We start from the raw sequence: 14,154 nt of genomic DNA, 5'->3' as shown, positions 1-14,154 counted from the left end.
TGCTACTCCATCCTGGCTCTTGAAGTGTTAAGTGACTCTATATTGCACAAATGTATTAGTTTTGAGAAAGAGAAATTGAAAGAAGTTGAACTGAGTGAGTCTGATGAAAAATAAATTGGAGGTCTTTTCCAGCCGTATGTGATTGATGATATGAAGCTTTTTCTTCCTTTTACATTATTATAAAATTTAGTTTCTTAGCTGAAGTCCCAGAGGGTGGGGGAGGATAACCAATACTGTGGTATTAAGTAGGAACCTAACTGTTCATGTGAACTTCAGTTGGGATGAGAAAACATTTTGGATTCTGTAGTTCATGTGTGGTTTTGAAAGGGTTACTAGGTGCTGTGCATAATGTTTTATGTATTTATCTGCCATAGAAGGCATTTTCTGCTTCTTCGAAAACAATTGTACTTATATCTTGGTATGCTGCTACTGTGGCTTCTTAGAAACTCTTCAGCTATGATCAGCTGTCCTTAAAAGGGCTGGCTAGCCTGGACTACAGCTTTCAAGAGTATCAAAGGTCTAATGGACAGGTAGACCATATGGTAGTGCAATAATAGTGATTGGACTGAAATACAGAGAAAAATATGGTGTTTTATCCAGTTCACAGGTTATTCTACACACACCCAGTATCAGACGTTTCATAATCAAAAGATCAGAGACAGATGAAGGCTTCTCTGATGTGAGAGGAGAAAAAATAACAGAAATGATGTTGGCTCTCAGGCAGTAGTAAGTTTGCCATGATTGTGAATACATAGAATTGTGTGCCGTGAAGCACAACAATGAATAAATCTATAGACAAACAACTTCATGAGACAGATTGATGTTTTTGACCATTACACATTACAGTTCTCCTTTTCACTGTTTATAAGGTTTATTTAAAGAGGCCAAAATAAAGACGTCTTTTTGAAATTTTGCTTCTTTTTATTATTATTATTTTGTTATTGTTATTACTATTATTTACTAAGTGTCCTGCAACTGTGATATTAGATTTACAGTTTTGCTTGACTCCTGTTCCTCTTTTCAGTTTGGCTGGACAGAAAAGCACTCTGTATGGTACTAATAGTTCCAAATCCAAGATTTGTTTTCTGTGTCCTGCAGCTGCTCTTTGTTTGGTGTCTGGGACTGACATTTAATTTGGGACAGTGCAACCCACAACAACGGGGAATTATATGGAAGAGTAACAACATTCCATTTATATTTTTGTTCCAGTAATTCAGTGTTGACAATATATTCCTATGAAATCCAACAGCTTTCAATTGAAAATAATTTAAGCATTAATTTCAAAATCGTTATTTAATTTCCGCTTTATGTTGTGCAAAGCAAATGTGTATGTCATCCAAAATAATAACAAACTGTGGAAAACATACAGGCTGGTACAGCTGAAATTTTATCATCAGGCTGGTGTGCTTATGCTTCACAGATTATTGAAGTCACCAGCATTTCAGTTATTTAAGCCTGGAGTTAAACCTTGCCCTCTGGCTTTACAGACCTCTTTGTCATGTGCTTGCATTGCTACTTGGACTTTTTTGGGGCTTTTTTTTAGGGTAATGTTTGCTGGAGCAAAAGAGCTGTTCTTTGTCAGGTGCAGCAGACATTTCTGTCAGCTTTCTTAACAAAGCTTTGAGTATCTGTAGAAAGAAAAGAAGACAGACTCCTTGGAATAATCAGTTCCACATGGAACAGTGGCTGTGCAAGATCAAAGTCAAATTGTAAAAGGGAGATTGTCAATTTTCCTGCTGAAGTATTATGTTTGAAATACAATATGAATTCGAGTATGACTATAATGATCATAAAAGAAGTTTTGGCTACCTGTTTGAGCAGAGGACTTGAGTGCTAGCAGTGAATTTGAGTGCTGGTGATGCTCAAAGACTTGCTACCTTTAGGCTATTACTAGTTCCTACACTTTCTCATGCTGCCATAAATGTTGGTAACTTTCTGCTTCCCCTGAAATTCGTGCTGTTAGCGTTATTAGTGTTCTCTGGTTGTCCACTTAGTACTCTCCCAAGTATTTAAGACAAAATAATGTTTAAAAAAAAAACTAAGCAAATAATTTCCAGGTGAAATAGGATCCATTTAATGTGTCTGTGATGTTTGTATTTCAGATTCAGTGCAAGACTGTCCACGTAATTGTCATGGCAATGGCGAGTGTGTTTCTGGTGTCTGCCACTGTTTTCCTGGATTTCATGGAGCAGATTGTGCTAAAGGTATCGTTTTCCTATGTTTACAAATAAACACAGTGTGTCTTTGAGGTATATGGATCTACAGTGCCTACTAGTTAGCATGGATCCAAGCCAGATACAAGTTGATCAATATGCATTTTTTTCTTAGTTCTCTTAGTTAAGTATGATCAGATGGAAGTATTGCCCCACTGCTTGCATAACTGCAACTTCTTTTTCTCAAAACCAGTATGCAGAAATAGCAGAAAATTTCCTATTTTCTGTACAAGTGGACAAATAATGATCAATGCTTTCTGATAATAATTAATCCAAATGTATACAAAAGACCGATTATCTTCATTAATAGAATGTAATGTGTATTCTGGCTTTGCTGAGCCATGCTTCTAGTTCGTTGTTGCTCTCTTGCGTATGCAATTGCTCTTGACCAAAGGATGTTCACCTTTTCTTTTTAGGAAGCTAGAAGAACTTGGTGAAATCTTAAAATAAGCCTTTTCTTGAGTCTTGAGAGTTTGGAGTAGCTGTGTTAGGGGAAAAATTTATAAAGGATGGCCTCTAGTTTATAAAGCTATTGGTGTGTATGTTGCCTAAAATCAGTGGGTTGGTTGAATTCCCCAGTGTTCCTGAGCACAGTCATAACGTCACAATTTGCTTCCTTAGTTTATGTAGCTTTAGGCCCACTGTAAGTATCAAATATTTACCATTGTTTTCCACAGCAATAGTGTTGTTAGTGTTAAAAGGTGAAAAGTGTGTCATTAAAAGCTGTTGAAATGCCTTGAATAGTATTATAAAACTGCTTGGTTGTGCTTAGATCATGATGCAGTGGTGAAGATAGTTCATTGTGGCCCCAATTCTTCCACTGTTGCAGTAGGATGGCAGCTGGCATACCTGTGCCTGTCTGTGAAATACTCCTTTAATAGCTGTTGTAAACATATTGGAGGGAGTAACTTCTATTTTGTGTCCCTGTATTTGCCTCCTAGAAAGTGTCCAATTAGGAGGGGGGGAAAAAAAAAAAAAGACCCCAGGGGTGTAGGGAAGTTAATGATATCTTAGTGGTAGCCTGACTCATTTGAGTGCTTAAAATGTGCATGGGGTTGGATTACTGGAGAGATTAAGACCCTTGGCAAATATACAGAGGAGACGTGTATATTACGAAATAAATGGTGTGAAAATGTGTGCTCTAAATACACGCTGACAGCTATATGCATTTCTGTGGCCTTGACCTGTGAAAGTATGCATGTAGTGACTGTGTGCTTCACTGCCACTCCCTGCACATACATGGTCCTTAAATCAATTCATTTGCATTTTAAGTTGTGGAGGCTCCAGCTTTGTGTACCAAACCTCTGTGTAACGCTGTATTCTATGTTTGTGCTAGAAAACAGTCTATTCAGACTGCATTAGATGAGTATCTTTTCATAGAGTATTTGTCAAACTCTGTCTGTTTCTACAACCCCTCAGAATTTTCTCTGTGGTTCCTGCTGTGTCCATTGCATTGTCTCTTTCTCCTCCAAAGCAGGTTTTGTGGAAGCTTCTTTCACCTCTCTTAGTATTTCTTTATCAGACATCGTGGTATTTCTAAAGAACTAAGACGCCTAAAATACTGTGTACTGTGACAAAATGGATTTATTGTCAGAATTCTCGTGTGCATATGCAAGCACGCAGCTGCTCATCTACACACTGTAAGACATACCCAGAAACGTGAGGCTGAGTAAGTGTGTAAAGGGCTGCATGCCTCACCAGTGTCAGACCTGTACCTGTGCCCACAGGCTTTTTAGTGTGCTTGAATTCTGATTATATGTGAGAGCACTTTCAGAAGATGGAAATCAAAATCAGGATTGAATAGTAAGCGCATTAAAAGGAGATAGAAATTAAACCTACTGCAGCATATTAAATGTTTAAATACATTTACCATGTATTTACTGTGATGTTACATTTATATTTAAGTAGTATGGAAGTAACATGTATGGAAAGATAATTATTTTACTTTCCATCTGATTTATTTTTATTTTTATTTTTGCTATATTCCTGGCAACACATTCTTTCATGTCTCAGTTCTCCACTGTAAGACGAGGCAAGACACAAACAGGGAAATGTGGAGAGAAGGTGACCAGGCCCCTTAAATAGCTGATATTACTTGCTTCGTGCGGTAGCACAGCAGCCTGAGAGCTTCACAGGAGGCATAACCCGAGTTTGGGAGATGTGAAATGTGGTCGTTTCTATAAGGTTCTACAATTGCTGTTTGCTAGGGTGATCTTGAGGATAACAAAGACAGTAAATCTTGAGGGGAATCATCTGTATGCTTTGCAGATGGTGCGCTGTTCCTCTCCCTGTTCCTTTACCCGATCCATGTAGACCTAAAAGATTAAACTGAAGGGAATATATGAGAGAGAGCACAGATTTGACTTCAGATCCAATAGCTCCAGCAAAGTCCCACAGAAATGATTAGGAAGGTTGAACTTTTGGTCCAGTGCGCAGGTTGAAATACCCTTCCATGTGTTGATTGAAGCAGAATAAATTTCACTCCGCCAAACATTCCAGCCAAATACTTGGGACTTTAATTCTCAGCCTTATCTGTGGAAGTAATTTATTCTCAGGTAGCCAGTCTCAACAGATTCACTTCAGCCTTGCTCAGACAAGATTCCCTTTGTAATCATGTGGAGTTTAGCCTGATTAAGAATTTCATCTAACATGCAGGAAAGGTGATATATTTTAATCTCATATGGTTAAAATATGACATTTAAAGAAAAGGAAACTCTCATAATCAAAAGATAATTTAGAGGATAGAGATGTATCCTAATCTAGAAATTGTGCATGGTTAAAGCCAGTGGAAGATTTGCTGCAAATTAAACTGCACTGCAGGTATCCTCTTGTGCATAAATAATTGGAAAAGTCATTGATAAAAAGGGATGCTACGGCCAAAGATCGATTAAACAATCAGATTTGCAGCTGTTATTGTTGGTTTGGTATGTTGTCACTTCTTTATATTTGTTTCTATTTTTCTGTAATTTCCATGACATTGACATACCCACCCACATGTATCAAAGATGTCCTTCTTACTTGGTGTTCCCACTGTTAATGTCTGGTAATAGTTTGCTCTTGTAACTGCCCAGTCTTGTGGTAAATCTGCAAGCCGGTGTCCTTCATTGTGTCCCGCTTTTCACCCCTTCTAGAGTTCAGTGTCACAGAGGTGAAGTGACTGTAACTTCATTTCATCTCGCAGTATTCTGGAGGTCATACAACTCTTCCACGCCTTTAACCAAAATGCATCGAAAGACACTGTCACGTACAGTTTTGGGAATGTGCTCAGAGACACTTTTGATTGTGTACTTAAAAATTCTAGCATTTATATCGTAAGCATATTTATCTAAACTGAAAAAGTGAAACAAGTGCCATCGCATGGGGTTGCTGCATTAATACAATGAGCACAGTATGTTAAGAGATGGTGTGTGATTTGTAAACAGGAACAAAAATTAGTCGAGTGGCTTGTCAGCTGCCATGAAGTTGCCATTTAGTTGACACTGTTAGTGGGTTATGCAATGCAATAAAAAACGTGTTTAATATTTTAATCTAAATAGAGTGAAGGCTTTTGGATTTTTAAAACCATGTTTGATCGGTTGACTCTTTAATCTGATTTTAAGAACTCTAATGACTTAGATTTATGTTATACTCAGTTTTTTTTCCTGTTCTCCTTGTGTGGGTTTTTCATTATTTTATTTTCATTCTGTTTGTTTTTGGCTTACTGGCAAAGGACGGCGCCACTTTAATAAGTATAAAAAGAAGGGTAGGTTTTTAAATTTTCTTTTATTTCTTTTGCGACATCTATTTTGTTTGAAATAGTTGCTAAGCTGTAAAGTGCAGTCTATCTTTTTTAAAGTTCAGTGTAATGAGTTTGCTGTTTCTGATGATTGCCCAAACCATGATACGAATTCCTACCACTGCTGTTTTCTTTGTAATGTGTGTACTGTTAACTTATGTATAAAAATATTCAAAGTCCTCAATTATTAGGTAAGTAAGGTGTAATTGCTAGAAAAAGCAATGTTTGCTTCTTCATAGCTGGTCTTGAAATACTGTTGCAATTTCAAATTTTAGTTACTGGGGACTCTTCTTGCTCTGAGGTTATTCGGAGCCATGTTGTTTGGGCAATGAAATCTTCAAGTGCATAAAGGAGTTTTTTGAATATTGAATACTCAAAACTATTCTTGATCCAGAATGAATGTCCAATGGCATAAGAGGTTCTGGGAGTGATCACTGTGGGAAAATAATGAATTTCAGAGTGTGCATTTCTGAATAATTCCATACTCAATTCATTGCTGTAGAACACGTGGTCAACATGAATGAATGCTGTCCAGCACACGCTGCTAATGCATAGCAATTTTTAAAAGAACACAGTTTTCAGAATGCAAAATATTAAGTCTTCATTGTTCTTAAAGCTTTTCTGCTGAATCTAGCCTTGAATTCAGGATTGCTAAGATTTTATCTACAGAAGAGGTGGTCTCAAGTAATTCCGAGTCAGGATACTCCTGTTGTTTGGAAGCAGAGAGGTTGCAAACACCACTGCTGAACAAAATATTATAGATAAAAAAGTATGCTTGGAAGAAACTATGGCTGATTCCAATGAGGACTAGTGCTGCTTTGTAGGATTGGTCAGAGACCAAAGACAATGCACCAAGCAATACTGTAACCAAGGTCTGAAATCTGGAACCAAGTACGTTGGTTCAGTATGATAAGGAAGTCTGTATTGCTTGTGTCCACAATTGAAATTATATGGAAACACAGTAAAATCTTTCTGAATTTTCCTGCAGCAGCAGTGTGGTAATATTTTCCTGTTTATTAAAAACTAGGTTTGTAGCTTCCATTTCTTACAGCTGCTTTCAAAAGCCACTCTACTGTCAGTTACTTCATTTTACTTTTCATTGCTTCTTATATGTGCACAGCAGCAGCACATCTATTTGCACAAATGTTTTCTGTTTCGGTGCAATTCCAGCAAACAGGCATGTTCAAAAGATTCCCAGCACAGCAAGGAGTTGCACAAGCATGTGAATACATGCAGAATGCATATCATTGTGCATTATAGTTTCTAGCAAGCCAAAAATCCTTCTTCCAGAAGTCTTACAGTACTTCCACTGGAGACTAAGAATCTGTCTAACTGTGCTCTGCTGAGTTGAATTGTGCTCATGATGAAGTATGCTTTGCAAATTTGTTTTTGTGTTTATTTGGTTAGCTTATTTAATTGCTTTGCAATCTACTTTTTGTTTTTAGATGACTTTGTCTCTATGGATGCGTACTGATTTTTTTTCTTTAATTTATTTCATTAAGTTTTAAGAGTTTGTCTTTGCATTCATGTTGGCATCAACTTGGAGTCCTTGCGAATGGTAAATGTCATTGAAGCAGCTATGATCAAGTACTTGCAAATCACATTATGAAAATACAGCTGTTAAGAGACCTTATGCACTTTCTGTCTCTGAATAACAGATATGGCCCTGAGGCACAGCTTCAGATTTCAGCACACTTGACTTTTAGGTGTCTTCATATCTATATTGTATCTAGATTTGAACCTGTAATATAGATTTCTTCCTATATTTAGTCCCTACCCGAGTGGGACGAATGAAGTTTGGGTAGCTGACATCCCTATTCACTCTCTCTAAAAACCAAACATATTTCTAATTCTAATGTAGCAAAATCTCAAATGTTTATCTGCAGTCCACGTAGAACTATGTAATCAATCATGTTACGATTAAAATCTTTTCTGATGAATTTTATAATACAAACAGTAGTAACTAGAATGACAGCAGAGCAATCTGCATTTTAAATGCACTATTTAACTCTTATTTATTTACCTACTATTTAGGTGCAGTCCTACATTTATTCAGTCATGGCAAAACTATTACCACAGAAGTATGGATAAAACCAGTTCTGTCATTTCAAATTCCATAAAATCTAAGAAAAATTGCTTCAGTGTTTCACTTTACATTTCTTTTTCTAAAACGTCTAAAACGTCTAAAATGACTTATTCATGTCGTTTGTGCTTCTCTGTTACGAATCACAGCATGTGCTTGGAAGCATAATTCTCAATGTGTTGGTTCTCCTTGCTGCTGCCTTTTGAAAGCTAGGAGCTTCATCTCCTTGATTCCTCTCTGGTTCTTTCCACTAAGACAGCCACTGAAACATCTGAGCTTGTTTTCCTTCCTCCTCTGTTTTCCAAGGGTCAAAGTTATCACACATGCAAATGAAGAGCCACATGCTTGCCTATGGCAGTAGCCTAGCTCAACACCTAATGCCATCTGTTGGTACAAAGTAGTTTTTATCTCTCTCTGTTTTTATAATTGGGTCAACTGCTCATTTGTAGGGTAGTGTTACTTGTTCCAAAGGGGGTAAAAAAAAAAAAAGAAAAAAAAAAAAGGTAGCAGGGTTATGTTTTGGGTTGGTTTTTTTTGTTGGTTTTTTGGTTTTTTTGTCCTTTTTTTTTTTTTTTTTTTTTTTTTGAACAGAATATATAGCAAACTGATCAGAAATGGCAGCTCCCATTTCATTGAATACATATATGCATATAAAGACCCGTGTTAATGGGGCTGTCTTTACAGGGAGGTTCCCTATTTACGAGGGGATTCCTGAATGGAATAGCTGAAAATTAATCTCTGCCATTTTGCGAATGATCTTAGTGTGCTGCATGGAGAGCTACAATCTTTTCTTTAGCATAGATAGTGATAGTTGCAGGGCTTCAGTAATAGTGGAGGCAGAACAGACAGGTTGACAAAGTGTCAAATTCAGAAAGTAATGACAAGAGAAAGTCCACAAGACAGTTTGAAGCCTGACACATCTTGAGGATTTTTCAAGTGTTCATGTGAACTGAAATGTCTTCTTTGCTCTCTCTGTCCAATTTGTAGTTTGCTTTGTACCACTTGATTTTTTTTTTTATGTTTAGCTCTGGCTTCAGCAGTGAGAACACACAGCAATCTTCTCCAACCATTTAGAAGTCTATATCTTTAGAGAACTGAGATTTAGATCTTTGTTGATGGCTAGTTAATCTTCAAGCCCATCTTCATCTTAGTGGTAATGGAGCTGCAGACCTTTCAGTCCACTGTGAAATTTGTTCAGGTATATCTGGCAGTTGCTTAGTTTTTACTGCTGCTGTGCATTGTTATCAGGCTCTATTCCTAAAGCAAGGACCAAGCGGGCAATCCCAAAGGGATAACATCAAAATATGCTGTGATTCTGAAAATTTATACTCAGCACTTAAAAGTTCATATTATCCATGTTTTGCTAGGTAGTGTAGCAAGAAACACTCATATTTATTGCATGGATTTTTGTAATAATTGCAAACAAAGCAAATATTTAATGGAAATGGATCCTTTGCAGAGTGACACAGGAAGATACACCATGTGTTGTCTTTTCGACATGGAGGGTTGCATGCTGCAGGCGATGAGAGAAGCTATGACATTTTTGATAAATTTTGGTCAAGGCAAAAGTTTGCTGAGTGTTCAGAAGAATGTAAATATTCATTATACAATTATTGCTGTTCAATCACTTCTATAAAAATCCTGCCATTTTTTTCTTGTGGAACAGCTTTTAAGTACTTATCGATTGAGAACTTCTTTAACTCTCAAAATGGAGGCTTCCCCATATCTCTACAGGTATTTTAAATGAATTGAATTAATCATAGGCTTAAAAGTCTCTAGTGATCTTCGTTAACTTTCCTGGGTTTAATTAAAACATCTGTGCGCTTTTAATTTATCGATTCATCCAACTCATATGTCATGTTTTTAACACACCCCAGCATGCTCTGCATCATTTTTAACCCGATTTCCACTTAACTAAAGCAATTAAATTCACCCCGGATTAATTAAAGCATCCATACTTTAGTGCTTAAGTCAGCGTGTGCTGCTTTCCCCAAATGGTTTCTGAATGTCAGAGATTTGACACACCTGATGGGTTTTTTGTCCTTCTGGAAATTCTTTTGTGAATCTCATTCTTGCTTACTAATGTGCAGTTTGACAGAGCTAGAGAAGGAGCATTGTAGGGCTCAGATCTGGGCAACTGAGGTAGGGACTGCAGAGCATGACTGCTGGGAAGCACTGTGCGCTTCCTCCTGGTTCTGCCGTGGTGTGTAGAACAGAGAATGATACTGTTAAACAGTCTAAACTGTGCTTTCTGTGGTCAAAGTAGACAGTTTTGAGAAGCAACTAAGGAAGCTTGAATACTGTCAGTGACAGTTTTGGGTTCGTTCTGCTCTTGGATGAATTTCTACAAACTGACTTCCAAGCTTCTCCTTGGCAGAGCAGAAAGTCCTCAGACATGGGCATGCACCCTTCTGGCTTGCCTGGATGGCCTTGAGTGAAAAATTGTCTTGGGCCTCATATAAAATACACATGATAGTAAATATATAAGTAATATTTTTCATCAAAGCATGAAGAAAGAAGGACAACACAAACATAACGTTTTTTGTGAAATATTAATCAAATGCATATTGCAAAACTAATTAAAAATATACCACAAGTTATCAGTATCAGAAGTTCACAAGTTAGTGAACTTTTTGAGACATTGAGAACTACAGGATTTGTCAGCACTGCGAGAATATTCTGAATATTTCCTCTGCAGTGAATATGCTGACTTTTAAAATTATTTTACAAAATAACACCAGCCCCAGTTTTAATTAAACAGGAAATCTTACATATCTGCTTCATAACAAAAAATGTGTGTCTTCACAGGCACTCGCCCATGTAGGTAAGATGAAATATTATTACTAGTAATTGTGGTGTTTTATTTGCCAGCAGCACAAGCACACAGAATGTGCAACACATACAGGTTTCAATCCAACTCCACACAGCGCAGTGGGTAAGAGATGTGGTCAGCACTGCTCTCCCCTCAGCAGTGTTCTGTTGTAGCCTATACAGTCTGTGCTCAAGCTGTGAGCAATGAACTCGTGAAAAATACTGCTGAAAATCACATAATTGTGTTACAAGTTCACAATATTTTGGGACCTCATTACCAGCTGTCCAGTGCTGTGGATTGGACACCTGTCCTAGAGCAAGCTGCAAGATACTCTAGGTCTTGCTAATTGTTACTGTTCTTTTTCAGCCTGACTGAAGTTAGCAATCTCAGAAAAGCAGGTAGGCCAGTCCATGCCATTCTTTCTGAGTGCTTGTGAGGCATACAGAACAGATGGGCAGGATTCATTCCAGCTCCCATTCCCAAATTATTTTCTTTGGGTAAAGCTTGATGGGTGTGGGAGCTTCGTAAAGCTTCATACCAGGAAAGTGGCTTGGAAATAGCATAAATGAGTAAAAATGAAATATCATAAACCACAGGGCGGTTTTAGAAGTTATTTCAGATTCTCTTATCAGTAAATGAACTCCAGAAGAAAGCAGTAGGCCTGCAGACAAGAAATGTGCACCTACCTGATTAAAATAGGTTTAAAGGTAGAATAGGAAAGATGAAGTTGGCAGACAAAATGTGTATTTTTAAACTACAACTGAAAATACAGATCTGATGTCTCCTACTTTTTAGAAATATTGTGGGCTGACATTTTATGTAACGAGATGTACGTGATGATTGTAATGTTTCAGAACTGTTTTGTTTAAAACAATGTAAATTGTAGAGCCAACATTTTCAGTCAGGTTGTCCAAAATTAACAGCTTATGCAACTGGGTGGACTTTATAAAATTCAGGTGTTTGTCGTTCCTTCGTTTTTCATGGTTCAGTGGATTTTAAACTATTCAGAAATAAGTTTGTTGATATCTAAGTAGGTCTAACTTCAGGAGGTTGACCGTAGGCAAAAGAAAACAACTTGTTTGTGGTTTTTGGAGAGGATCTACAATTAGTTCAGACTTTAATATATAGTCATAGGACTCAGCTCTAGCATCAGTAAAATACATCTTCACCTGCTTACACGTTCTTCATGTTTGTCCTTGGAACAGAAGTTAGTGTTTTTAGAGTTTTTAGATGAAGTGCTCCATGTGGGTTACTAAGTTGAAGGCCAAAAAAAGAAGCATGTCTGTAAAATGTGACTTTGCAGATATTTTTTAGGTACTTGAAACAGGCAGTTGTGGATGACATCAGATTTTATCTTACCTGTATTTCTGCTAAAGCTTGGATCTGATTTGAACTGCATTTGTTGGTTTCAGATTGATTTCTGATAAACAGTGATCTGTTTTTCTAACATATTTGCAAAATCATGAATAATATTGCAACGGCTTATTCTCTGCTAAAAGGAAGTCCTAGTGTGAGCTATTAGAAAATCTGACTGAGTTATCTTCTAGAGGGATTGCACCCGGAATGTCCACTCTGAGGTCCTTGGTTAGAAGTGCATTCTACGTTGGATTTCACTACAGTTCCTAGTGGTCAATCAAACAAAGAACAACTTACTTAATATAAGAGGACTTTAGACTCTGTGTAAGTGCTCTGTTAGTGTAGCCTTGAACTGACACTTCAACAATCAGGCCCAGTTCTCCTTACTCCTTACACTGTAAATATATGGTCAACCTCATCTTTTGTGTGAATCAACTTGCAGTAGGAAGAGTCTGGTTTATATTTAAAATCAGGGATTACTAGCATTATGGGTACAACCTTTCTAATCCTTAGTTGAACAGCACCTCACTGGCACAGACACAATCATTTGTCCACCCAGACCAGTGACACCCCTCACCAACCTGCCGTGAGCTTCTCGCCACAGATTTCTGTGGAGCAGATGTCAAAGAACTTTGATTTGATATGGCGTGGTGGCTGAAAACTTGTCTGGGCTCTGACTAAGCCGGAAGATAGCACAAAGGAAGCTAACTTTCTTATGCCATGTTTGCAGCTTTACAGAGCTGCTCTGCTTGCAAAATGTGATCATTATAAAGACTTTGCTTATGACCTAGTCCAGGGCAGGGAAGCAGTTCAGGTACAACTTGTAACATCTTTCAGGTCTGCATAATTGTGTGCCCAGAAAGTCACATAACTTTCAAGGCAAGTATATGAATTTGCCTGTATTATGAGAAGAACTGGAAGAAAGCTGCCACGGAACTGACATCTGAGGTCCTAATGATACAGAATTCTCTGCACTAGGATAGTATTTGCTCTACAGAAGGAGGAATCGAGCCAGGCCCCTTCACAGCCAGTTTTGAGCTTCAGGTATCAGGGGAAGGCCTCTCACCAAGCAGCATTTAAACTAAACCAAGTTCTGCAACTACCTCCAAGCGTTTGGCTCCTCAAATATCCTTTACTGATTTCTTGTCATGCTCTTGAAGAAAACTCTGGTGAGTCCGTATGTGTGAATACCATAGGGGTGGGTGAAAGGAGTGTGAACATGGACTGCAGCTGGGATACTTAATAAATATCCATGGACAAAATGATGGCTTTTGGTGCCCTGCAACTTGGGCATTATCCCTAACAATCTCCCTTTCTAGTCCATGTGTAGTGGACTGTTATCATTTTTTCTCATCCACCAGGGAATATTATCATTACTCCAAAATTTTCAGTGAAAACTTCGAGAGGGAGAACTTTCAGACAGGTTTTGGCTGGTCTTCACTGCCCAATTCATGCTCTTAAATTTGTGCATCCCACAGAACTCAAAGGCCTATACGATCCATTATCTGTAATTAAATCAGCTGACAGCAATGTTAAGAACCCAGGCTGTTTTGTTCGAGTATTGGTAAAAGGCAGAATCACGTCACCAAAACCTCATTCATGGCTGTAACTGTTGTCCTTGTTTCAGCTTGACTCAGAGGATTCACCTCTGTGCTTATCTGACTGGAGTTTTTCAGTACTTCCTAACAGTTCTGTCCCCTTTTTGATGGTGATGGTTGTCTTTATGCAGTGTAATCTGCCTGCAGAAATGAGATAGAACTTAATTGTTCTATAACCTTTTATTCCTTCACATTCTTCCAGCATGCTAGATGAGAAACCAGGACTGTGCTGGAATAGGAGATGTCTGCTGCACATGGGGGAAATAAGCACTCCTAGAAAACCAGAACTGCAGATGACTCCTGAGTTGTTTGGACAT

At 37.9% G+C, this 14,154-nt stretch overlaps 1 protein-coding gene across 6 annotated transcripts in view; it reads left to right on the top strand.

The window, feature by feature from the left end:
• The window catches only part of TENM2 (teneurin transmembrane protein 2), a gene marked incomplete at both ends in the record, with an annotated part of 471,616 nt that overhangs the window by 374,921 nt on the left and 82,541 nt on the right, over positions 1–14,154 (top strand). For all 6 annotated transcript variants that reach the window (XM_079542339.1, XM_079542338.1, XM_079542337.1 and 3 more), the window contains one exon: positions 2,103–2,204. In XM_079542339.1, the coding sequence (XP_079398465.1) occupies positions 2,103–2,204 (102 nt within the window). The remainder of the gene's footprint in view (positions 1–2,102; positions 2,205–14,154) is intronic.

The sequence above is a fragment of the Tetrao urogallus genome (assembly GCF_951394365.1).
Source record: "Tetrao urogallus genome assembly, chromosome: 14".
In the NCBI taxonomy this organism is placed as follows: Eukaryota; Metazoa; Chordata; class Aves; order Galliformes; family Phasianidae; genus Tetrao; species Tetrao urogallus.
Note: the sequence above shows the minus strand (reverse complement) of the source record. Positions and strands in the feature narration are given on the sequence as shown.